Source organism: Brassica napus, chromosome C3 (genome assembly GCF_020379485.1).
Source record: "Brassica napus cultivar Da-Ae chromosome C3, Da-Ae, whole genome shotgun sequence".
Lineage (NCBI taxonomy): Eukaryota > Viridiplantae > Streptophyta > Magnoliopsida > Brassicales > Brassicaceae > Brassica > Brassica napus.
Window position 1 is genome coordinate 19,318,096 of NC_063446.1, and position 26,370 is coordinate 19,344,465.

Below are 26,370 nucleotides of genomic sequence, written 5' to 3' on the forward strand. Positions count from 1 at the left end.
TGTTCTCCCTCCTTGGAGCTTTTGTCTTCAGAATTTGGGGAAACAATCACTTTAGTATTCAACAATGTATAATCACATCCTTGTGGTCCAGTGGTCTCCACTAGAGGAGAACTCATTATGTTGGTCCAGGTCAAGGATCAATTCTCTTCTAGTGCGAGATTATTAACCCCGTGTGTGGCCACCGTCAATTAACATGGGGTGAAATCGGTGGTCCTCCGGGATGCATTCGGCGGCGATATCATTAGGCACTAGGCTCCGTAAGGTGTTTAGATACCCGAATTATCAAAAAAAATATATTCAACAATGTATTCGAGTGTCTTTTACTATGATAATTAAACTTGGACAAAAATACATTGCAAGATTTGTGGAAGACCCCTTGTCCAGTGGTTTAACTAATGGTTCATTAATACTTCTACACTAGAAGATCTAGGTTTCAATTCCCAGAGAAAACGATTTATTAAACAATTATGAAGGCTACGAAGTAAATGTTTACAAGGGATCTTCAACATGGTGCAAGCAAACCTTGTCAGAAGGAATTTTCATAGGACGACTCAGGTGATACAGTTAAACGTAGATCCTCATAAGACAAGTAGTATTGTCGGTTATGAATCTTCAATGTAATATTTCTCATAATTATAATATTCTAATAAATCACCATTAAAAAAAAATTAGTTGGGAGAGAAAGAGGCAAGATTTTAAGAAATGTTTGGGCCTGATTTTAAAATACAAATCTTTATAATTCGAACTGATCCAAATTGACATTCTGTTTAAGACATCGTCGTACCATCTATAGAAGATAATTTACAGAGTTGAATGTCCAAAACGAAAAAAGTAAAACCTTCTTCTTCGCTCTTGCCGTTTCGTATAAAGCGAGACAAGTGCCCCTCTTTGGTCCAATCCTCTTTTTTTTTTTTTTTTTTTATAGTTCTTCAAAATCGCGGAGAGAAGAGCGACCATCCGTTCACAGCCGATTACAAAAGAATCTTTAGGGGGATGGGTAAGAAGAGAAAAGCTACAGAGACGAGCCTCGATGAGGTAGATCGGACTGTTTACGCCTCCTTTCGAACCGCCGCGAACTCGCTGTCTCAGCTTTACACTCAGTCCATGAACCACCAGAAACTCTCTTTCCAAGCAGGTGAACGCCATGGTCTGGTATGGATTTAAAACCCTTCTCTCTCTCTCTCTCTCTCTCTCTCTCTGACTCTTTGTGATTCTTATCTATAAAAGAGTAAATTCAATTTGATTGGTCTTCGTTGAGAGGTTCTGTTGATTTCAGTTTTTTTTATTTTAAATTATAATTGTTAGTTTTCTCACTTCTGCGTAATCTACAAAGTGTTATGAGTGGACAAGGCTGTTCCATGTACAACCTGTGTGTTAATGTTCTTTATATGATAGGGTAATCATTTCTTATTAGATCAATGTGTTAGTATGGTTAGACAGAAACGCATAGATTAGATTGTTGCGGCTCTTACTAGTTTTAATGCATCACTACCTAAGAGGAGCTCCGAGGCGGGAACAATATCGATTACACACTGAACGTTCTGCTTAATTCTTCCATGTTTCAGGAAAAACTGTACCAATGGATATGGAGACAACAAGAAGGAGGGTCAAGAGTGACTCCTGTGGATATAATCAATTACATTCAGGTTTATATAATTTTATCTAACATAACATGGAATTATCCGGGTCAGATCTGTTTTTTCCCTGTTCTTGATTGAGTTTACTGTTTACCCTAATGCAGAACGAGCTGGAGTGCTGCACAGAGGAGCCCCCAATATCCCCAAGAGCGCCGCCACCTCAACCAACAATGCATGTCACAAATTCCGGTCTCATTGCCTCTTCAGGCACGTCTTGCCCAACAGCTGTTCCGGCGGTTCGGTCTGAGCAATGCGAAAACCAGGCCAAGAACTCGGTTTTCTCAAACGCTCTTTCAAGTCCCGTACGCCGTAGTCTGCAGAACTACCAAATTCCGCAAGGAGGATACATATCTGGCGGAACCAGAAGCAGTGAACTGAACAGGGGATCTGACTCTCCTAGTTCTTTTGATTCTTCAATGGACATGCATGCAGAATAAGAAGCTATAAAGATGTAATACCCCCTCTTGTGATAATGTTTGATCTTATACAAAACTGGTTTGAATTTTCATAATGTATCAATTGGTTGTCGTCTTGAAGGTGGTTTGCTGGTATTTTGGTTAGGGTTTCTGATGGTCACATGTAAATCATTGTGTTTGGGATTCATATCTCTATTAACTTCTTAGTGTTCATCTTTCAAATCACTGGAAGATCATCTGGTAAATCATTAATATTATAACTCATGCAACAAGAAAAATTAGTGTGAATTAGGTTGATAGCAATATATGCAAATGTATTCAGTAAATGACTGCAAAATGTTGATGGTTTCATATGTCAATTGATCTCTCCAACTAGAAGTACAATTTACAAATAACTATAATGACAAAAAACATTGGTAGCTACACGTAATATATGTGAACACATCCAGTATGAAGTATTATGTGTCAAAAATTAAACCAACTATTCTTAATGCATGGTTATAGACACAAGTTTTCAAACTAATGTAAAACAATTCTTCATCATTTTATAGGAAAATTATCAAAATCTAGCAGCAGAGTTTGTTCCACCAACATCAAATCTAAGAGATGAGATTTTATTTTATGATCTAGAGTATAACAGTTGATCAAAAAAAAAAAAAGATATGACACCATTGATTCACTAGCAATCAACGTTTATGACATGGTTTTTGTTTTTCATTTCTTCTTTACTTTTGCTTAGTTAATGTTGTTTAATTAACAATCAATTGGTTAATTAACAATGTTGTTTAATGTTGTTTCATCCAAATTTTACTTAATGATTCCTTTGAGATCATAAGATAAAAAATTTGACCAAATATTTCAATCAATATTCAACCACTTCAGTTGAAGGCTGGTATAAAGCAGGGCAAGATGCAGCCAAAAATATGTTGGATGTCTTCCAATTCTGATGGTTTATTAAAATGACTACAATATATAGAAGCTAATCCAAAAACATTCTAGAAGCAAAATCTAATAGATTTCCTCCGAAGGTGTTATTGAGAATTTATATCTATTTTGTAAAAACTATTGTGCAGGAACAGGTGTAGGTGTGTAGCATGTAAAAGGTTTCGTAAGCAACATGATAATACCTGAAAAGTGAAAACTCAATAACATACTTGCTCCCATGGAAGAAAGCCATTTAAAAATCCAAGACATGGTTGTATTATACGATTTCAAATCGAATCATACTTTACTTACTTTCTTTATTCCTAATCGAAAGATGATTTTTGATACATTAAACAACATAATAAATGCTATTGTTTCTTTTTACTCCAGTCAAGTTTTTGTCCCACTCGTTTACCATTTCTCGACAAGTAAATACCATCATCCTTGGCAATCCACATGTAGGATTCACCACATTTACGAGCAAACCCTCCTGTATATGCTCTAAAGCCTTGAACATACTCCATTTTAGGTCCTTTTCGTAATACACAATCCCATTTTGTCCTTATGAATATATCATCTCCGAACCTAAATTTGTATGCATGTCCATTGAATTTTACACGATGGACGCCTAGATCGTCGTCTTTAGATTTGCAGTGGACTTCGAGAGTGCTATGACTCTTAGCTAACTTGTTTTGAAAAGAAACAGTATTTTTACGACACTTAGCTTCGTGAAATCCAACAAACAAGGCAATAGTTAGAAGAAAAACAAAAGAAAAATTAATCATTTTTATCTAACTAGTTTTTCTTTTGGATGAAAATTGATTTGGAGGAATATGAATCTAAAGAGGATCCGTAGTCTACTTATTTATATTTTGTGCATGGCTTTACATTTTGGAATTATTTTCTTCTATAATAACTATATATTTTTAATTCTATCATATCTCATTGGTTTAAATTCTTATGTAGTTCGTGATTTTGTAACTGAAAATCAAACCGGATCCCGCTTTAAGGAATCCCAGAGAACTATTGGACACATAAATCTTGTTTTTTTCTTTTTCATTTATCTATACTAACTTTTAAAATATTAAAGAACTGATCAAGGAAATTAGCTTGTACTCCCGTACTGTAAAAATCTATGCATTAATAATACATGAATTATGATATTTTACTAATTTATAGAATTACTAATCTACACAAGTCTTGGTTCAATTTCCAGAGGAAACACAATTTTTTTGCAGATTATAGGATACAAGCTTTTCGGAGATTCAAACGTGATGTCACTACAAGAATTTATTAAAATAGCCACGGTTTGGCAAAGAAATTTCCGAAGCCAAATTTATTAGCTACAAATATAGCGAGAACACATAATTTTAAATTTGTAGTTAAATTTATAGCTAACTGTAGCAATCCGTAGTTATATAGGCAGAGACGGATTCCATTGGTTGTCTATAGCTAAATAGCTACGCCTTATCTAGAGATAAGTGGTTGCTATAATTGTTCTAATGTTTTATACAATAATCTCATATCTCAAATTTAAAGTTTAATATTTTTAATTCTAATCTATAACTTCCAAATACAAACTTTAAATCTTCAAACAAACTCTATACCCCCAAACATACATTTAAATCCTAAACTCTAAATGCAAGATATTAAAATTCTATTTTATTACTTTTATTTTAAATTCTTAAAGTAAAACAAAAAAAATATATTCTTTTCAAAATCTAATCTCAAATTTTAAATTTAAATTCCAACACTATATTTCAAACCACATTATAAACCTTAACCAAAATCTTAAACTTAAACCATACCCCAAACCTTATGTAGTAAATACTTACACTAAACATAAGCTTTAAACTTAAATCTTAATCTTTAATTCTAAATCTAATTTTCTTTAAACTTCATTATAAACCTTAAATTTAAACCCTAAACTATGTATATCTCAACCTATATCCTAAACATAAACTCCAACTTTAATATTTTCAAATTTAACTTCCAAATCTTAAACAAAAAAAAACTTTATACTCAACCTCTTAAAAAAACTTAATCTCAAACAACTCTTAATTCCATAATTGAAACCCTATATCATAAACATGACCTTTAAATTCCAAATAAAATCTAATTCCTATAATATTATATACCCTAAACCATACAAATTAAACTTCATAGTTTAGTCCTATAATATACCATAAAATTTAAACTTTATAGTTTATTCCTATAATCTAATTACATATAAGCTAACACTATAATAAAATTAAACATAATTAATAATGCAAAACATGTTGTAGGCAGAGCCGTTGTGGTCGTATGCTGCGGAGAGATCATGTCCATCGAGAATGTCGTACATGTAAAACCATTCGTCGATCCAAATATTATGAAGAGAACCGCTGTTCATAAAGTTATTCATCATTTTCGCATATGCTGCAGGTAGTTGGTAATCATATGTAATAAAATAGATAATATGATGATGTAATCGATAATTTGAAAAATAAAAAGAGTTATTAATTGACAGAATTTTATTAGAAAAATATATATTTAAACTATATTTTATATAAAATAGGAAAATCATTATTTTGCGGTCTATGTATTGATTAAAATTTATACGTTAGTTTTTAATGTTATTTCCATTAGATTATATGATGTATTGGATATATGTACCATATACTATAAATGTGTTTAAGAAGTAATTTGATACAATATTATCAAACCGTTTTCAAGTTTATATAATTTTATCTAACATAACATGAATTATCCGGGTCAGATCTGTTTTTTTCTGTTCTTGATTGAGTTTATTGTTTACCCTAATGCAGAACGAGTTGGAGTCCTGCACAGAGGAACACCCAATATCCCCAAGAGCGCCGCCACCTCAACCAACAATGCATGTCACCAATTCCGGTCTCATTACCTCTTCAGACACGTCTTGCCCAACAGCTGTTCCAGTGGTTCGGTCTGAGCAATGCGAAAACCAGGCCAAGAACTCGGTTTTCTCAAACGCTCTTTCAATTCCGGTACGCCGTAGCCTGCAGAACTACCAAATTCCGCAGGGAGGATACATATCTGGCGGAACCAGAAGCAGTGAACTGAACAGGGGATCTGACTCTCCAAGTTCTTTTGATTCTTCAATGGACATGCATGCAGAATAAGAAGCTATAAAGGTATAATACCCCTCTTGTGATGATGTTTGCTCTATGCAAAACTGGTTTGATTTTTCATAATGTAACAATTGGTTTTCATCTTGAAGGTGGTGTACTGGTATTTTGGTTAGGGTTTCTGATGGTCACATGTAAATCATTGTGTCTGGGATTCATATCTCTTTTTTAACTTTTTAGTGTTCATGTTTTAAACTACTTGAAGATCATCTAGCAAATTATTGATGTCATAACTCCTGCAGCAAAGAAAAATTAGTGTAAATTAGGTTGATATCAATATATGCAAATGTATTCAAGTAAATGACTGCAAAGAGTTGATGGTTTCGTTTGTCCATTGATCTCTCCAACTAGAAGTACAAGTAACCATAATGGAAAAAACAATATAGGTCAACACATCCAAGTATTGTGTTAAAATCTACACCAACTATTTTTAATGGGGCAAATCTCCCAAAAAATTCCAAAATAGGTTTTTAGATAGCTAAACGTAGAAGTATAAATGTATTTTACTATTTTAATAAAACCTATTTTGGCTATTTTGACCTTTGTGTACTACATTTATGTAAAAAAAAGTTCTCCTTAATGCATGGTTATATTTACAAGTTTTCAAAATATGTAAAACCCATTATTTGGAATGCAATAAGATGAATGAAAAATTTATGGGGTCGAATCAAGAATTTTTTGTATTTAACCATGCACTAGGAATAGCGAGGTGTAGTTTTGACACAATACAAAATTTGAGATGGTGTAGTTTCATTCTCTATATTAATATTATATCAAATATGTTTGCATGTTAAAAAAAAAAAAAAAATATATATATATATATATATATATATATATATGTTTGCATGTTAACCGCTGATACTTCATCATTTTATAGAAAAATTAAGCCTAAACATTTGGGTCCCGGGTCGTGTTGGGTCTTGTCAGATCCGGGACCTTTAGGTCTTAGATATTTGGATCCAAAAGAATGATTAGAATTTGCCGGTTCAGGTTTCGTTCGGGTCCTGTCGGATCCGGATCAGTTCGGATCTTAGATATTTGGATCCAATAGAGTAATTAGAATTTATGTGTTCGGGTAATGTCGAGTCCAGATCGGTTCGGAGATTGAACGGGGATTTAATTTTGAACAAATTTTTGAATTTTCATATAAATATCGATATATTAGTTATTTTGTGGGATTTAATGTTGTGTTCGATTCTCTTGATTGCAGTTTTAATTGATATTTTCAGTGAATTACTAATTCCAAACATCCCACATAGGAATATGTTAAACTTGGTCAATAGAAACAGCTGGTATAAATAAGTCATACCCCTACCTTGAATCAGCACTCAAACGGGTTATAATATAGCCATTGCCCATCATTTTTTAGGTCTGAAACCAGTTAAAATGGGTTATAAATTGGTTACTAATCCGAATAATAACGTCTAATTAGATCAATCGACTGGTTAATTGTTAACCGATTTGAAGACGAATTGGCTATAAAGGAAACAATTAGAAGTATTTGTATTTCAAAGACCCCATCGGATCTCGGATTCGGGCCGGATCGGATCTAAGACCCGCAAGTCTTCTACAACAAGATTCAATGGGGTATAATAGCATTACCTTTAACCGACCCAAACTGTTTTTTTCGGGTTGGTTGCGGTTTGGGTTTTCTGATCCGGATAAAATGCCCAAACCTAGGAGAAATAATCAAAATCTAATGGTAGTGTTTGTTCCAATATTTAATCTAAGACATGATATTTTATTTTATGATCAAGAGTATGACACTTGATTCACTTTAGCAATCAACCCCCACCCCCAGTCATAGCTCCTGAAATTCATTTTACAAAAATTCTCTTTTATCTTCACACTCGCGTTACTATTTTTTCGATGCGAAAAGGTTTTATAAAAATATAGTTTATGTTTTTCTTTCTTTTTTTTGTGAAGAAATTTTTTGTAACGATATATTTTTGCCATATAAATTTTAACTGAAATTTAATATTTATAAAATTAGACTCATCTCATTTAGGATTCACTAAAGCATAATCATCAATGGTGGCTGACTTATAAGTAACATGGGGTTTTTGGTCGATTTATATAGGTTTGTATTTGATGATTATGCCTTATACAATTTTTATACTCATTGAAATATAATCACATGTTAAAAAATGATAATTAATTATTTAAATGATGTTATTAATAAGAAAACATTTAAAGTGATGATCAATACAAAATTGCATAAAAGAGCATAACCTATATAACTTTGAAGTTGATGAATGGATTTCAATATTACAATATAATTCAATATTTGTAAATTTTAAGTAATTTTTATTTTTGATGTATAAAAGATGAATTAAAAACTATATTAATAATTTTAAACATCAAAATTCAGATTAGTTTGGGTATTATTATTAAGGAGACATTGGGTGGTACAAATATAAATTAAAATTTTAAATGAAAATAACGATTAAGCAAAAAGATGTTTTGATAATGGTAAAGTATAATATCAAAGTTCCCTAAAAAATATATTGATTTACAATATTTGAAAATATTCTGTGATTACTTGATTAAAATAGACATAATAAAAAAGTTAGTTTCATTTTCTAATAAATGTTATCTTCCATAAGATTAAATTTTAAAATATATTATTTAATATTGAAAATAAATATCAAACCAAAATTTTGTGAATTGTTTGAGAAATTATTATTATGCAAATTTATAGATATTTTTAATTTATGTAGTTTGATAAAAATATAAAGAAGTTGTAAATCAAATTGAAATTTGGTTTAGAAAATTATTATGAAAAACGAATGTAAACAAACTCAGTAATATTAGTTTTAATTTACATACTTTAGTTCATTAAAAAAATTTCAGTTTATGTTATGTTATCTATGTTAGTTTTGATAATCTGAGAATACAGCTTGATACAAATAAAATATTGTTATTACTTTTAAAATATATATTATGTTATTGAAGATTATGTTTCAAAAGGAATATATTTCTAATATTAAGATTATTTTTTGTAAACTTTCCTTTTTTATGAAATAAAATTATGTATGGGATATATTTTCGTTTTAAAACTTTATTTTTGTCTTTTAATAATTGTTTTTTGTGAACTTTCCTTTTTATGAAACCAAATTATCTATGATACATTTTTTCGTTTTTAAAAATTATAGTTCATTAATTAATGTTTACTTTTATTATATATATTATTTGGAAAGATGATAGAGAAAAGGAAATTAAATGAAAAATAAATAAAAGTTTATTAATTGCAATTAGATATAATATTTTTAGTTTATTTAGGGTATCTCAATAATCAACCGTCGTAAGAATTAACGTGAGTGCGACACGTAGTAGACTGACTTCTCATTAATATTATAGAGATTACAATCAAACATAACTGTAAGTATATTTTTGTAGTTTGTTTTAAAAGTTATTTTTGATAAACTCGAATGATGAATAATTTAACATCCTAAACAAATGTTTAGGTTTTATCTAGAAATTCATAAATGATAAGCTATGGTTGTGATAAAACTGAAAAATCAAAATCATTATAAATTATTTATCATCTAAACCAAATATTTAACCTGTATAACAAAAAAGTAATCATATTATAGATTATGTATAGTATAATTTTTATTAAATAAAACAATTATTCACCAAAAATAATATCTCTTTTGAAAATACGGGTCAAAATCTAGTAGAGATGTTAAAATAATTTTTTAACAGGTTTTGCATGGGGGTTTAGTATAAACTAATATTAATTTAGACCCATTTAATTTAATGGATTATAAGTGGTGGGTAGTCTTACTACGATCCATTTATTAAATTGATTTTTACTTACCTACATTTACTTGCCCGTGTAGATGGATCATGGAAGAATGATGGATTCACGAGTGGAGTAGGATGGATTTTACAACTTCAAGATGGAGCAATAGATCTCCTAGGCCTGCAAGGTTGCCATAAGTTAATTTCGTCACTACATACCGAGCTAAAGAGTTTAGTATGGGCATTGAAATGTTTATCTCGCCATCAGCGGTTCTGCGATTACTTTGTTACGTTACTGATTCCTAAGAATTAGTCAATATGATCACAACACCAGAAGACTGACCCCTTTTGCAGCTGAACTTACCGAGTTTAAAGATCTTTGGGCGTCCTATCAGGGCGGAAAAGTGGTTTATCAACCCAGATCCAGTAACACTCAAGTGGACTTCCTTGCAAGGCACACTCAAACAAGAAACCGTGTTTTCTCATATGTTAACACGTCGGTGCCTTATTGGCTAGACACTAGAAACTCGTCCTTCGCGGATTCGTACTAAGATTTTCTTTGTACTCTTATTGTGATAAAAAAATGGATTTTTACTTCAAATTAACGGAGATTGTTATAACCTGTTTAACTTAACATATTTTAACTGTTAAATATATTTAAAAATATATTTTCCAAAAAAATGATTTCAATCTTTTTCCAAAATTTTGTTTTCCAACTTTTTTTAAAAAAAAAATTGTTATTCAAATAACTCCTTAGGTATTATTTACAATTTTCTTTAAAAAATAACTTTTATTCCAATAGTTTTACATTATAAATAAATGATTTAAAGAAAATTTGAACAGATTATATACCATTTTAAATTGTTCTAAACGGATCAAATGGTTAATATAATTCCGGTAGCCCAATAACTCTATCTCTATTATTGAATTTTTCTATTTTATAATAACAAATAAAATAAAATACATAGGAAATGGTCTTACAAAGCTTAGAGTTTGCCTCTTCAATCACGATGGACCACAAAGATGGAGCCATAAATTTCCACAAGTATATGTATCATTAGCTTTGAAAAATCTGAAAGGTAAATTTAACTTCCTTGTTGTTCTCCATCTCTGATTTTGTTCAAGGCTAATAGCAACTGAATAGAGGACCTCACGAACATTTGGCGATCAAGTAAAATTATACAAACCAAGCCTGTTTGTCTCATGTGAAAAACAATATAACCTTCTATTCACAAACAAAATGTGTGTTCGTCGCATCTGAAAAACAAAAGCTATCCTGAAGTGATGAGTGGGTGGTTCGTAAGACAATCCTCGAGTTTGTACGTAGTCTTGATGATGGGATTAAGCTATGAAACTTGTATATTTAGAAAATAGCACATGTTACAACCAATAATATGTAAAACACACAAATTCTACATTAGTGAAAACTAAATAATTTACTTAAATAAATTGATAAATATGTTACAAAAAAAAAAAATTGATAAATAAAATGAAATACTGATATAGTAAATTTGGAAAGAAAACATGTTTGCAGAGTCGAGACACTCTTTTTTTTTTAATTTTGTAAACGTCCATAATGTGACATTTTGCTTCGCCCTATTCAGATATTCACGACCAAGAAGTACTGGATTATCTTTAGGATAGGTTGTAACATCTTATCAATTTTATCGATGGCTTCCCTTTCATTACCGGGGACTGCAATGAAATTACCATCAGTACACTTAACAAACAAAGTGTCCATGACCTTTGACAAAACCAACAACAAAACTGCAGAAAATGGATGGCCTGACTGGCTCAACTAATTAGTAGAGGAGGTTGCTTTAGCAACTCGACCACTCGGAAGAGGAACGAAGGTACTCAGCCCTGAGATGCTTGTGCCCATAAGAAATCGCGGAGTCAAGTTTCAATTCTCTCATGTTCACAGTTTTAGGTGTTGTACTCTCGAACACAAAAGCAAAAGCAAAAACTAAAATAAAAATAAGAAAGTATGTGAGGGACATTGAAAAAAAGACTTAGGATATGTTAGATTTTTGGTGGGTAAAGAATGAAATCAGGGTGACTCTTTTACAGTATATATGGTCAACAGAGCCATAAATTAGAGATCTGAGAATTGATTCTCACATTAATCATTTTGACAAATATTAAAACTTATGTTATAAATAAATTATAACTGATTTGTGTATGCTTAATTGTTCATAATAATGATATTAGTATCATAAATTAAAATAGATATTCTTTTTATTTTGTCCACAAATTTCAGAGTATAGTTTGTATAAGAATAATATTTTGACCCATTCACCCATTTTCTGAATCCCAAATCTGAAACTAGAGTCTGATCCAAATATATTCCTTATTCACTTTCTATTACAATGTGAAATATCTTATAAATATATCATTTTAAGCGATCTAAATATCCTTTCTTAATTCAAACCAACTTTGATTTTGACACGTGGTTACCAACTCCGATTACTATATCTACTGCCACATATTATGTTCCTTCGTCTCGTATTCTCTCTGGCTCCTCTTCTTCTTGTTCTGGTGTAATTGGCTCGAAAGATCTGAAACGAATGAGATGAGCAAAACAAAAAATCTCTCTGTGAAGTTTTCGCCATGATTCTCGATTTGATTAGTCCCCGTACGGTTCTGCTGTACACAGTCACTTCACTTAGAATTTCAATCGAGTTGAATAAAATATTTTATTAAATTTGTTTCTCTTTATTTAACATGGATATATATATATATACACAGGTCATCGAGTTACGGTAACACATTTCATCACACGGAAGTTGTAGAGTCGGGCTAATTCATGCTTATGATGGTGGAAGCTGGAGATTACATGACTTATTTCAGTGTCAATGATCATAAACCTGAGGTGACATTGAGTATGGATTGGATTGGGGAACATTTGTTAATTCTAAGAGCTAGAGTAGCCTCGCCACGAAGACCCAAGTCAAAGTGAATTTAAAACTCGTTGGCTCTTATCGAATCACGACTTCGCCGTGATTAATTTCTATGCCAGCAAGGAGTTTTTTGGTAGCTTTGTGTCTTGGTAATGTTGTTGTTCAGGCTGAGTTAGCGATAGGTTAATCTAGGTAGTTTTGGATACAACATGATTTAAAGAAGACGATTGGTCAGAAACTAAAGGACTCTGATTAATTAGAAGCGCATGCTCACTCCGAGAACTTACACAAGAACCATAATGTATGATTGGAACAGTAACGTTTGGAGTATGGCGAGTCAAGGAGCACATCTTCTTGTTGGAGGCAAAAAAGGAATGTTCTATGCAGGTCCACATCTCACGAATTGTTCAAAGGAAGGATCAATTTCTTCGAAATTGTTAGAAAAATAAAGCATTTTGTCGAAGGGGTACGATGGATTCTGCGAGATTAATGGTTATATGTACCATTATCTTGGGGGAGGGTGTTGGAGAGAAGATCCCACATTGGAAATATGTAAATGATTTGAGTAATATATAAGAGACTTGTGCCAATCCATTTACCGCAAACTTAATTTAAGTTGGAAATCCAGGAAACTTAACATGGTATCAGAGCCCAGATCCTAAATACCATAAACTGCTAATTAAAATTGGGTATAAATGTCGTATTAAACTCGCTTGACCGAGTATAAATGTCCTAAGAAGTTATGAGTTTTTTGGTCGATAAGAGCCATCATTATCTCAAAGAGTGGTATTAGGGATAAGTGTCCAACATCGGGAATTCTAAAAGACATTAAGTAATATATAAAATATTAGCGGCAGTCCACCAATTGCCAATTGGTTTTAAGTTGGAAACCTATAATAAACCCGAGTCTCTGCCTAACCTCACGGTTCTTAGGTTGGTTTCCAGCTCCTGGATCTCTCTCTCCTTCATTTATCTATTTCTTAAAGCCTTCATAGGCATGGTACCTACTGGTATCTTCTTTTCTTTTGTTGCTAGTTCTCTTTTCTTCCATAATATGTTATGTTCTTTGACCCAGAGGGTCTTTACTCAATGAAACTCAGTGTTAAAAAATACCCGAATCTAATACAGATACTCGTGTCATGATGAGTTAAAAATAAAAAAGAGGGCCATCTCATTTCCTATAGAATAATAGTAATGTTTTTATTTTATTTTTGTCTTATGTGTTTGTTATTGGATATTTTATATTTTAAAAATGCGTAAAATTTTAATATTAGATTTTATAAAATTTTACTAGTTTGAAACAGATTTGAATAACTAGATTTTAAAGTATTATTTGGTGAAAAATAAGTTTTGTACTACTAGATTTATTTGGTATTACTAGGACAAAAATACCTTTTAATATAAATTAACTGCATAGAATGTATTTAATTCGTGTTTTAATATATATATATATCCCATTTAAAACAGGCATCTACAATCATACAATAAATAAAAAGAGAATACCAGCAATAGATAGACTGTCTACGTAGGACTCAAAAATCAGCCAATAAAATTCTTTTTTTTGGCCATGTCACATACCATTTTCGTGTTGGGCTTCTAATAATTTTTTTGATTTGTTAATTTGATTTGTTTGGCCCGGTTTATTTGTCTATAAAATTTATATATTTTAAATGTTAAATATAAATTTAAATAACAAATTTTAATTCAATTAATTTTATTTTTGTGTTATACTATATCATTTATTTGTTTTGATATAATATTTGACAAATGAGAACGAGAATGAATTTAAAAAAGGATACAATAAATAAAAGGGGAATACCAGCAATAGATAGACTGTCCACGTAGGACTCAAAAATCAGTCAATAAAATTCTTTGTTTTGGTCATGTCACAGACCATTTTCGTGTTGGGCTTCTAATAATTTTTTTGATCTGTTAATTTGATTTGTTTGGCCCATTTTATTTGTCTATAAAATTTTTATATTTTAAATGTTAAATATAAATTTAAATGACAAATTTTAATTCAATTAATTTTATTTTTGTGCTATACTATATCATTTATTTGTTTTGATATAATATTTGACAAATGAGATTGATAATGAATTTAAAAAAGGATAGTTAGGAGTACTAATTAGTAAAATTTAAACTTATATAAAATGCTCAACTTAGAGTAAACAAAAATAATAGTAAATAACAATGTGATCAACGAAGAGTTAATCTAAAATTTATGAAATAATTATATTTTTCTGAATTTTAAAATGTCATCAATGGTAATAGTAAAAATATTTCTTATGTGCCTAAGTCTATGACAGATGTTATAGTTGCCTATAAGTCATTGAAAAACTAAAATATTTGTAAGATTTCAAGATATCATAAGCACTAATTCCAAAATATATAAATTTCACAATAATTAACAATATACAATATTTTTTTTTAAACTAATCAAAATAACGCAATAAAATTAGTAATGGTCATAACACCATTAGGAAGATTTTAATACAATAAATATAGAGAAATCACTGGACATTAGAAATATTTAATACAACAAATATAGAAAAATCATTGAAAATTTCAAATGAAAAGAAAACAAAAAAAAACCAAATATTGTATCATACCATATATGAAGTTAGGAGAGGTAACGATTTAAAATACTAATCAGTAAAATTTAAACTTATACAAAATGCTCAACGCAGAGTAAACAAAAATAATAGTAAATAAAAATATGATCAACGAAGTACTAATCAGTAAAATTTAAACTTATACAAAATGCTCAACGCAGAGTAGACAAAAATAATAGTAAATAACAATGTGATCAACGCAGAGTAAACAAAAATAATAGTAAATAACAATGTGATCAAACAAGTACTAATCAGAAAAATTTAAACTTATACAAAATGCTCAACGCAGAGTAAAGGAAAATAATAGTAAATAACAATGTGATCAACGAAGAGTTAATCTAAAATTTATGAAATAATTATATTTTTCTGAATTTTATTCTGAATTTTAAAATGGTATCAATGGTAATAGTAAAAATATTTTCTTGTGTGCCTGAGTCTATGACAGATGTTATAGTTGCCTAAAAGTCACTGAAAATTTAAAATATTTGTAAGATTTCAAGATATCATAAACACTAATTCCAAAATATATAAATTTTACAATAATTAACAATATACAATATATTTTTTAAACTAATAAAATAATGCAATGAAATTAGTAATGTTCATAACACCATTAGGAAGATTTTAATACAATAAATATAGAGAAATCACCGGACATGAGGAAGATTTTAATACAACAAATATAGAAAAATCATTGGAAGTTTCGAATGAAAAGAAAACAAAAAATAAAAAATTGTATCATACCATATATGAAGTTAGGAGAGGTAACTATTTAAAATACAATAACATCAAACTATATACTCCTCACTTATCAATCTCAATTTTTGGTTTCAGTAAACCTATTTTATAATATCAACAGGTGGTATATAGTAAAAAATTAATCTTTTAAATTTATTGGAAAAATAAATAAAATATAATAGAATTGTTTATTTAAAATTTATTAATTATAAATAATAAGTAAATATTTATGTAAAATAAGTACAAGCTCAAACAAAACAAGTTCGACACTTACATTGATAGTTTAACAAATTTAAATTAACAACCGCGTGTAACGCGGTAAAAATCCTAGTTTAATATAATAATATAATATCTACACATAATATTATCTAAGATAATAGTAATACTTGCTTCTACATAATTATATTTTGTCAGATTCAAGTGTTTTTAGTTATACTGTGTAAAACGAGATTTTAAAATTGTACCAATTATTTTATACGATTTTAGTTATTATAAGAAACTTTCATAGAAACAAATTTTCAAAAATATGTATTTTGTTTGATACACCTTACTATAACTTTCACATTCACATATTAATCATGAAAGTATATTAAAGTTTTTGTAGAAGTGTTATATTTTCTCTCAACTACAAAAATTGCTTTACTTTTGCTTAAAACATCTTTATTATGATTAATTTTTTCAAAATGAAAACATGTTCAAATAATATCTGAACTGAGAGAACTTTTCTGACATCCGTTACGTAACCAAATGATAACATCCTTATTAATTAAACTGAAAACAACAAATTTATTCTCCCTAGGTCTAATAAAACCCCTTTGACTGATACAACAGCCCAAAGGATCTTATTATATAAGCACTAAAAGATAACTCTTTAACACCACAGTTGTTTCCACCATCAAGGTGGTTGCGGTCTTTGTCTTCTTACTAACAAACCTTTTGCAGTAAAAAATATGTTCCTCCACCAAAAAATAGAATAATTCATTGTTTCCCATCAGAAATCTTGGTATGAGTTGTTTTTTAAACACGAGTTTTACGAACAAGGATGGCCCACTTATGTCACCGGCTTGGCAAATTCACTAGTTTAACATACGGTGCATAAATCAAGTTAAAGTAATCAAAGATTTGCCTTTCCATGAGGGGAAAGCCATTGTATAAAGTCTGAAAGAGCGCATAGATATATCAAATATGTTTCCGTTTCATCCAGTTTACACCAACAAATATGCACTCTCTCTGACCTTCTCCAGTAGCTTCCTCCTCACGGGAACCCAGATCTTTAATTACTTTAACTGGCTTCTCGCACCATATGTTGAACTACTGAATGTGCACAATCCTAGGACATGAGGTGGACTGTCCTTGTTCGGGAAAATCTTGTTTAAGAAACAACTCATACCAAGATTTCAATGGGAAACAATGAAAAAAATTATTTTTGATGGAGGGGCAGCCTTTTTTACTCCAAGAGGTTAGTTAGTCAGAAGATCAAAACCACAGCCACCCTGATTGTGGAAACCACTCAGGTAGTGAAAAGTGACTTTAGCGTTTATCGAATAAGATCCCTTGTCAAAGAGGTTTTAATTGCACCTATCGAGAATAAAAACGTATTCTTCTTCAGTTTTCTTAATAAGGGTGTAATCATTTGATTATGTAACGGATGTCGGAGACTTTCTTCTTAGTTCAGATATTATTCGAAACATATTTTCATTTTGAACAATAATAATACTAATAAATATATCAAATTATAACAAAAATAAAGCACTTGTTGTGGTTGAGAGAAAACATATCACTTCTACAAAAAATTCCGTATAGTTTCATGATTAATGTGTGAATATTAATTATATATTTAGGTGTGTCAAAAACGGGGAAATTTCAAATTTGCCACATTGGCTGTACGGGTTGTACGACTATTCATGTTTACCTTCATTAAAATGACATTTTCACAAATACCTTTTTCATTAAAAAACAAAAGACCCTTATATCATTCCTTTATAAATATATAAATATCCTTGTTCGGAAACTTGCTACACGTTCCTCATACGCTTGGGTAACGCCTAGCGTCGAATGAAAAGATCGGGGATTAGCCGGAGATTAATCGGCAATTTATTTTGGTTATATGTGATACATTTGTGATTTGGATGAGATGACTTTTGATGAGTTTGTTAGGATTCTTCAAGCTTTTGGACAGAGTAAATCATATGAGAAAAGAAGAAGAAGAAATAATATCCACATGGAATTTCTTAAAGGAGTTCATCTTCTGAAGATTCTATGGCGATGCTGTCAAGAAACCTTACTAAGTATCTAGAGCTACAACGAGGCAAAAAGGAGAATAAAAGAAGAGATGATTCAAGGAGTTCATCATCAAAGATACGATGCAACAAGTGCAAAAAGTTTGGGCATGTTCGGTTAGAATGTGAAAATTTGCAAAGATAAAACAAGAAGAGGGATGACAAGAGTGATTCTGATACTGATTCAGATGATGGTGAGCAGCTAAAGAACCTTGTGGCGTTCACAACTTTGAAGACTGGTTCTGAGACAATCTGCGGCAGGATCAGCATTAGCGTCTGTTTCAGTATCTTCATGTGGAGGTGATTATGATTCTGGAAGTAATGATGATGATGATGATGATGATGATGATGATGATGGAAGCTTCGCTGGGAATTATGAGTAGTTGTATGAGAATTGGCTCAAGCTAGTTGAGGTGAATTCAGATTTGGCTAAGGAGAAAACCAAGTTAGAAAAAAATTTCAAGTTGCTGAAGTGCTTAATATGCTTCAGAGAAAGAAGAAGAAGCACGATAGGTTAGTTCTCAAATTAGGAAACCCATAAAAGTTTGAAGATGCTAAATAATGGGACGAAACAGCTAGATCATCTTCTCAGTATTGGGAAAATGATCGATTTGGTCTTGCTCTGGTTCACTTATTTTTCTCTTCTCCGTTGATATGCTTGGCACTGTGGAAGGTGGTCCGTTGCGGTTGCTCTTAGTCTCCTCTGGGGAAAAGTAGATCTGCGGTTGTTGGTCTCTGATCTATAGTTATGGCGATGCAGGGTGGGCTGTAGGTCACCGGAGTCGGTTTTTAGTGTTTGGCAATGGCGAGTGGTTGAGGTTTTCAACTCTCTCGATCTACTCCCTCGTCGGCGCTGTGTCAGCGCGAAACTAGGTTCGTGTGACTCCTCCCTTCAGATCTGATGGGCTTGTCGTTCAAGCTCTTGTTTAGAGTTGGAGTGTCCCAGTGTCGTTGTAGCTCTTCCATTGTTCAGTGTTGAGTGGTGGTATCTCCCTCTTATTCTGTCCAGGCGGTACTTCAGAGATTTTTTTCCGGAGACATGTGTGTGTTGGTCCAAGTTTCTGTGTGGTAGCTGTGCCACGGTGTTTTTCATGTGCGGGTGTGAAGTGATTATGGGTTGGGCCGTCTATGATCTGCAATTTTAGGATCTTCCGTCAGCCGCTTCTGTTTTGTCTTCCTGGTCTTCGCCGCTTTTGGGTGGTGTTTCTTCCTTACCTTCTTTTCGGGTTCTCAGCGGTCTCCTCCATTGTTGTTTCTCAGGAGAGGCATTATGGAGCTTCCATTGGTTCTTGATGTGAGCGCAAGGCAGGGTTTTGGCTCTCCGTTGAGTCTCGGAGTTTTGATACCTTGCTTAAGAGAATATGTCTCTTTATATATTAGACACTCCTTGTCTAAACTTCCAATATGCTACTTTGTTTGATAGCACACATTCTTCCCTCAAACTAAGGATCACACTCATCTTGTTTCCCACAACATCGGAGGTTTCATTCCTACTCGAAGGGTATTTTGGTCTTCTTGCAGTTCTTCCTCATGCCGCTCTGATACCTATTGTTAGGATTTATCAAAGCCCATGTCCAACTCTTTATTGTCTGATTAGTACGATATTGTCTACTTTCGGTCTAAGAGACTGGCCCACATGGATTCACTTTTGGGCTCCTTCCCAAAAGGCATCGTACTAATTAGAATTGAACATCTTTATATATATATATATATATATTAGACACTTCTTGTCTAAACTTTCAATGTACGACTTTGTTTGATATCTCACAGATCTTCTCTCTATTTTGCATGTCTCGGAGAGTAATCTAGAATGTGGCTCTCATCGCAACCCATCTTCTTGCTCATGCTCGCAGTTCTTTCTGAAGTCGAGCAAAATAAGTGTGGCATTAGTGGTTATTTGGGGACAACCCGGTTGGCGCAAAAGAGCTCTTATTGCAGGTTGAGCTCTTTAGCTCTTGGGTCTCTGTCTCCTCTACCGGTGGTGGTTGGTGGTGCAGTTTCTCTGAGGCCGGTTCTGTGCAAAGCTGCGTGGGTTCGTCGTCAATCTGTTGGAGTAGCACTTTGGGCAAGCCGACATCTACCGATCGTGGTCTTATGTATTATCAAAGGCAGCGATCCCATTTGGCAATGAACATGTTATCAGCCAAACTCTTTCTTCTGCTAGCGTCTTGGTTGCTCGTGTTTTAATAGTTAACTGTCCCTTGGGTCCAATGTTGCTTCTTCTTTTCTTCTTATGTGTTTAGTTTTTTTTCTTTTGGTCTTTCCTTCTACTAATGTCTTATGTAATTTTCGTCAAAATTTTAAAATTTTGATAATAAAGTTAGCATTTACACCAAAAAACTTTTTTTTCATTTATATATACTAAATTTAAAAATATTAAAGAACTGATCCACGAAATTAGCTTGTACTCTAGTACTGTAAAACTCTATACATTAATTATATAAATTATAAAATCTTACTCATTTATAAAATTATTAATCAACATATTTTTATTAAATATATATATATTTAAACCTATATTTTATAGAAAATAATTATTTTTAAGTTAATCTATTGATTAAAATATATACATTAAGTTTTTAATTATTTATTTAATATTATTTGATGTATATGATATATGTAACATATATTATATGTAACATATATTATAAGTGTGTTTAAGAAGTAGTTTGATACAATATCATCAAAATGTTTTCAAGTGTTGAGAAAATTAAAGATGAATTTAATAAAAACCAATAACACAATCTTTTATATTTTGTTTACTTGTTTTTATCCATATAAACTATATATATAATTATCAGTTTAATATATTAATGGGGTGTATGTTTATAGAAGATTTTCTACAAATTTTTTTTTTTACAAATTTCTACAATTTGTTGTCTTTTATTCTATTGTATTGCATCATATTTTTATTCGACCCAATTTGAAACTGCTTTAAACTTATTAATACCTTGTGTTTGTTAATTTATCAAATATAATTTTCTGTTCAGAAAAAATAACAGTCTTTGTGATAATATGGAAAGGTGGAAATGAAAGTAATCTTTATTGATGTACTGATCAAATTGCAAAAGTACAACTTATTTAGACGAAGAACTATTATACTTTAGTCCAGTCAAATGTTTTTTCCTCAGGCTTACCATTTTCCGAAAAGTAAATACCATCTTCTTTGGCAATCCATGTATGCAATTGACCACATCTACGAGAAGGTCCTGATGTGTATGCTCTAAAGTTTAGAAAATACTCCATTTTAGGCCCATGTTGTATGAAACAATCCCAATATGTCCCTTTAAATATATTATCTCCAAATCTAATACTGTATACAGGATCACCGAATTTTACGAAGTGCACTCCTAGATCGTCGTCTCCAGATTTGCAATGGACTTGGAGGGTATCATGACTAGAAGCAAAGCTGTTTTGAAATGCTAAAACTTGTTTAGGACAGCTAGCTTCGCTCAATCCTGCAAACAAGGCAATAATTAACAGAAAAACAAAGAAAAAACTACTCATTTTTATCTTTTCCGCTGTGAAGAAAAAGTAGGAGGGGGTTGTTCTTGTTCTTATTCCATAGGCTACAATATATATATATATATATATATAGGGATACAAATTTAGGGTTTTAAACTTTTTGGAACATGGGCTTATGGACATCTAACAATACTAAAAGTTTTTATTGGTTAAATGAGAGAATATTCATGTAGGATTAAAAAATCATCCAATCATAATATATTATTCCATAGTCACTTGCCATGTCACAAATAAGATATTGGGCCAACGTTTTTTGCAAGAAACCATAGGCCAATAATAACAGGAATTGGACCACTATAAAGCAAAGCCGAGTTCTTCCTCAGACTAAGGGCATCATGACTGGTTTCCCACGTAGTTTTTGCGGTTGTTAGCGGTTGTTGGCATTTTGCAACAATCACTCACATTGCACTAAACTGTTTCAAACTGCTCTAAACTTCTTAAATTCAAAAGCTGGTTCCAGCTAGCATTTGCGGTTGCAGAAATATAATTTTATTTTTTTTTTTTTTAAACAATAGAACTACAAAAATAAAAATAAAAATAAATTTTAAATTGAAATAATAGAAATATTAAAATATATCTATTATATTCTAATTTATATTATAAATTTTAAAAATAAAAACATGTTCTATAATTTTTAAAAATTTAAAAATATATTTTTAAAAATATAATATTTATATTTATTATAATATTATGATGTATAAGATTTTTATAATTATATAAAATATAAATATTGTTAATTAATTATTTAAATGTTGTTGTATTTAGTGGTTAACCAATCATAAATATCCCGCAAAAGCACCAATTTCTAACCGCAGTACCAGTCGTACAAATCTCTTAAAATCGCTTAAAATCGCAACCACCCGCATCTGCAAACCGCCGCAACCGTTTCGGTTACACCAGTCATGTCCTAAATTAGCCGACAGCAAGGGCTCGTCCTTCACCTTCATGTGCCTCCTTAGCTTCACCTTCTTAGTTTCAAACCCACCTGAAAATATGACGTCTGTAACTCTTCCTTTCCATGTAGCTAATTCGCCTCCACCACTACTACTACTCATTAAACTATCTCCTTTATTCTTTCAATGTGATCGTTCCAACTCCCTCTGTTTCTCTCATTATATAAATCCCTTCTCCGTACAAAGCTCGAAGCACGTTCTTCAAGCTCCATGCAACCACATCAGGCAATGGGGACGAGATCGGAAAAATCCAGCAGCAATTCTCCATTTCTCTGTTTTTCTGGAGACATCTCAGGGACTGATCTAAGTTCCCATTTAATCCACTTCTGGGAGGCTAGAAACACTGCGAAAACTGGTTCTTATTGAAGAGCAGGTATGAGATTTGATTTCTAAATCTTACCTGCCATCAGATTCTTTGTCAAAATTTCTCCTTTATGATCTTCGAACAGAAAGGGTTCAGCTCATCAAATCGTGCTCCAAGATACCAACCTCACCTCAAACCGGGAACCACTTACATCCTCATCAAAATCGTTGCTGATCACAGTTTAATGACAGACATGTTCAGGTTCCACTTATATGAAGATTTTGAAGCCAAATCGAATAATGTAGATGTTGTTGGACACATGAAGCTAACCAATGGACAGTCTCTCATAGACTACCCCGTCCTGGATAAAGTGGGAATAAAAACCGTATCTTGGTTCATTTACAACCTAACGAGTATGTTGTTTGCAGTATTTGTCAGTTCTTTTTTTTGTAATTGTGTCAACCTTTGAAACCAAAGAAATTGTAAATTGCATTTAAAGTTAGTATTATTTCCCCCGCGAACCGCGGGAATCCAAATCCTAGTATCTATAATAAAAACTCTATGAATAATGTTCGGACTACGATAATCACTACAAGAAAACAGCGGCATACTGAGGGAAAAAATCGTCGGTATGTCGTCGGAATAACGCTATTTCGACGACATACCGACGAAAAAAATCCTCGGAAATAACTCCTCGGAAATTCATCTTTCCTCGGAAATTTCCGACGGAATTCCGAGGAAACCCTATTTCCTCGGAATTTCCGAGGACCACAAGTTCGTCGGAAATTCCTCGGAATATTCCGAGGAAGATGTCGTCGGAATATTCCGAGGGATAAACTTAATCGGAATATTTCCAAAATTAAAAAAAAAAATTATAAATTTATTTTTTTAAATTGAAATTCGAAAATATAATTTATATTGAAATAGAAAACATATTTAAAATACAAAAAATAATAAAATAGTTTTTATAAATAAAAAAAATGTTTTATAAATACAAAATTAGTTTTAATAAATATGAAATCATCTTTTTATAAATACAAAATAGTTTTTATAAATACAAAAAATAATAAAATAGTGTTTATAAATCAAAAAATGTTTTATAAATACAAAATTAGTTTTATAAATATAAATATTTTTATAGATATGAAATAATCTTTTTATAAATACAAAATAGTTTTTATAAATACAAAAAAATAATAAAATAGTGTTTATAAATAAAAAAAAAATTTATAAATACAAAATTAATTTTAAAATATGAAATCATCTTTTATAAATCCAAAAATCGAATTTATATACAAAGAACGGTTTGTATATTTAAAAATAGTTTTTATAAATACAAAAAAAAAATAGTGTTTATAAATCAAAAAAATGTTTTATAAATACAAAATTAGTTTTAATAAATATAAATATTTTTATAAATATGAAATCATCTTTTATAAATCCAAAAATCGAATTTATATACAAAAAACGTTTTGTAAAATCGAATTTATATAGAAAAAACATTTTGTAAATACAAAAATAATGAACAATTTATAAAAAAAGTTCTAAATCAATTCAACACAACCAAATCACAATTCTAAACCTATTACACAACAAATCACAATCCTACCCAATCACCCTAACAAAAATCTATCAAAAACCTTCTAAAATCATCAAATCTACTTAAAAACCTAACAAATAGGACCTAAGAGAGTGGGATAGGGTCCTTACATGATTTGTAAGGGAATGGAAAGGATTCGCCGGAGAGATCGCCGCGAGAGAAGGTGGAGAACGCCGGAAGGAGAGAGAGATCGCCGGATAGGAAGAAGAGAGAAATGGGGAAGAAGATGCGTTTGGAGTTTATAAAACCTTGGGTCCGACGGATATTTTCCGTCGGAATTCCCTCTGTATTTTCAATTTCAATTTTCCCAAAATATTTGGCGGCTTTTTTGCCCGGTTAAATGAAAATATTCCGAGGAAATTCCGACGGCCACTTAAATATCTGTCGGAATTTCCTCGGAATATTTTCATTAATTCGAGGAAAAAGAATATCATGTGCATGTATTTCTATTAATTTATATTGTTCCTCGGAATTTCCTCGGAATATTCCGAGGAAATACCGAGGAACTAGTGTTTGGGGTTTCAAAACATCAATTTTTTTTGCCGTATTTCATTTCTTATACAATTGTAATGCATACCATTGAGGATTCTTTGTATAGATGAGCATAAACCATGAAATAACAAATTTCAAAACGAATTGTAAGTATTCCCTTTACCGTTCATTAAAGTGTATAAGTGTTTCTCTTATGTTGTGGGGATTTCGTTCATACAATCGGAAAAGTGTTTATTGTAGGGTAAGAAACAAATTTTTGACTTCGTAATGAACGTAAGACACTTAATAAGGGTTATATAGGTGTTATTCAAACCGCAAAAACGTTGTTTTCGGTTTAAAAACCCTATTTCCTCGGAATTTCCTCTTCCTCGGAATATTCCGAGGAAATTCCGAGGAAACCCTTTTCTTCCTCGGAATTTCCTCGGAATATTCCGAGGAAATTCCGAGGAACTAGTGTTTGGGGTTTCAAAACGTCAATTTTTTTTAAACGGATCGATCGATGGATATATGTCCAAAAACGCATCGATCGATCACTAAGATGGACCAAAGCGTAACAATGAGATCGATCGATGAGATTATCCCATCGATCGATCGAGGATATCAAGTGTTCCTCGGAATATTCCGAGGAAATTCCGAGGAACTAGTGTTTGGGGTTTCAAAATCTCGAATGTTTTTTTATAAACGGATCGATCGATGGATATATGTCCAAAAACGCATAGATCGATCACTAAGATGGACCAAAGCGTAACAATGTGATCGATCGATGAGATTATCCCATCGATCGATCGAGGATATCAAGTGTTCCTCGGAATTTCCTCGGAATATTCCGAGGAAATTCCGAGGGACTAGTGTTTGGGGTTTCAAAATCTCGAATGTTTTTTTATAAACGGATCGATCGATGGATTTATGTCCAAAAACGCATCGATCGATCACTAAGATGGACCAAAGCGTAACAATGTGATCGATCGATGGGTATATGTCCAAAAACGCATCGATCGATCACTAGTTCGTCGGAATTTCCTCGGAATATTCCGACGGATTGATGTTTCCTCGGAATTTGGGTTTCGTCGGAATTTCCTCGGAAATTCCTCGGG

At 31.6% G+C, this 26,370-nt stretch overlaps 2 protein-coding genes across 2 annotated transcripts; both read left to right on the forward strand.

The window, feature by feature from the left end:
* The first annotated feature begins 721 nt into the window (after positions 1–721).
* LOC106423437 lies at positions 722–2,278 on the forward strand. Its single transcript, XM_013864209.3, has 3 exons — positions 722–1,152; positions 1,566–1,646; positions 1,742–2,278. The coding sequence occupies exons 1-3, from the start codon at positions 814–816 to the stop codon at positions 2,072–2,074; spliced, it is 753 nt and encodes a 250-aa protein (XP_013719663.2). The 5' UTR covers positions 722–813; the 3' UTR covers positions 2,075–2,278.
* A 3,500-nt stretch (positions 2,279–5,778) lies between these two features.
* LOC106423467 lies at positions 5,779–6,117 on the forward strand. The gene has a single exon (XM_013864248.1). The coding sequence runs from the start codon at positions 5,779–5,781 to the stop codon at positions 6,115–6,117; it is 339 nt and encodes a 112-aa protein (XP_013719702.1).
* Positions 6,118–26,370: the final 20,253 nt, after the last annotated feature.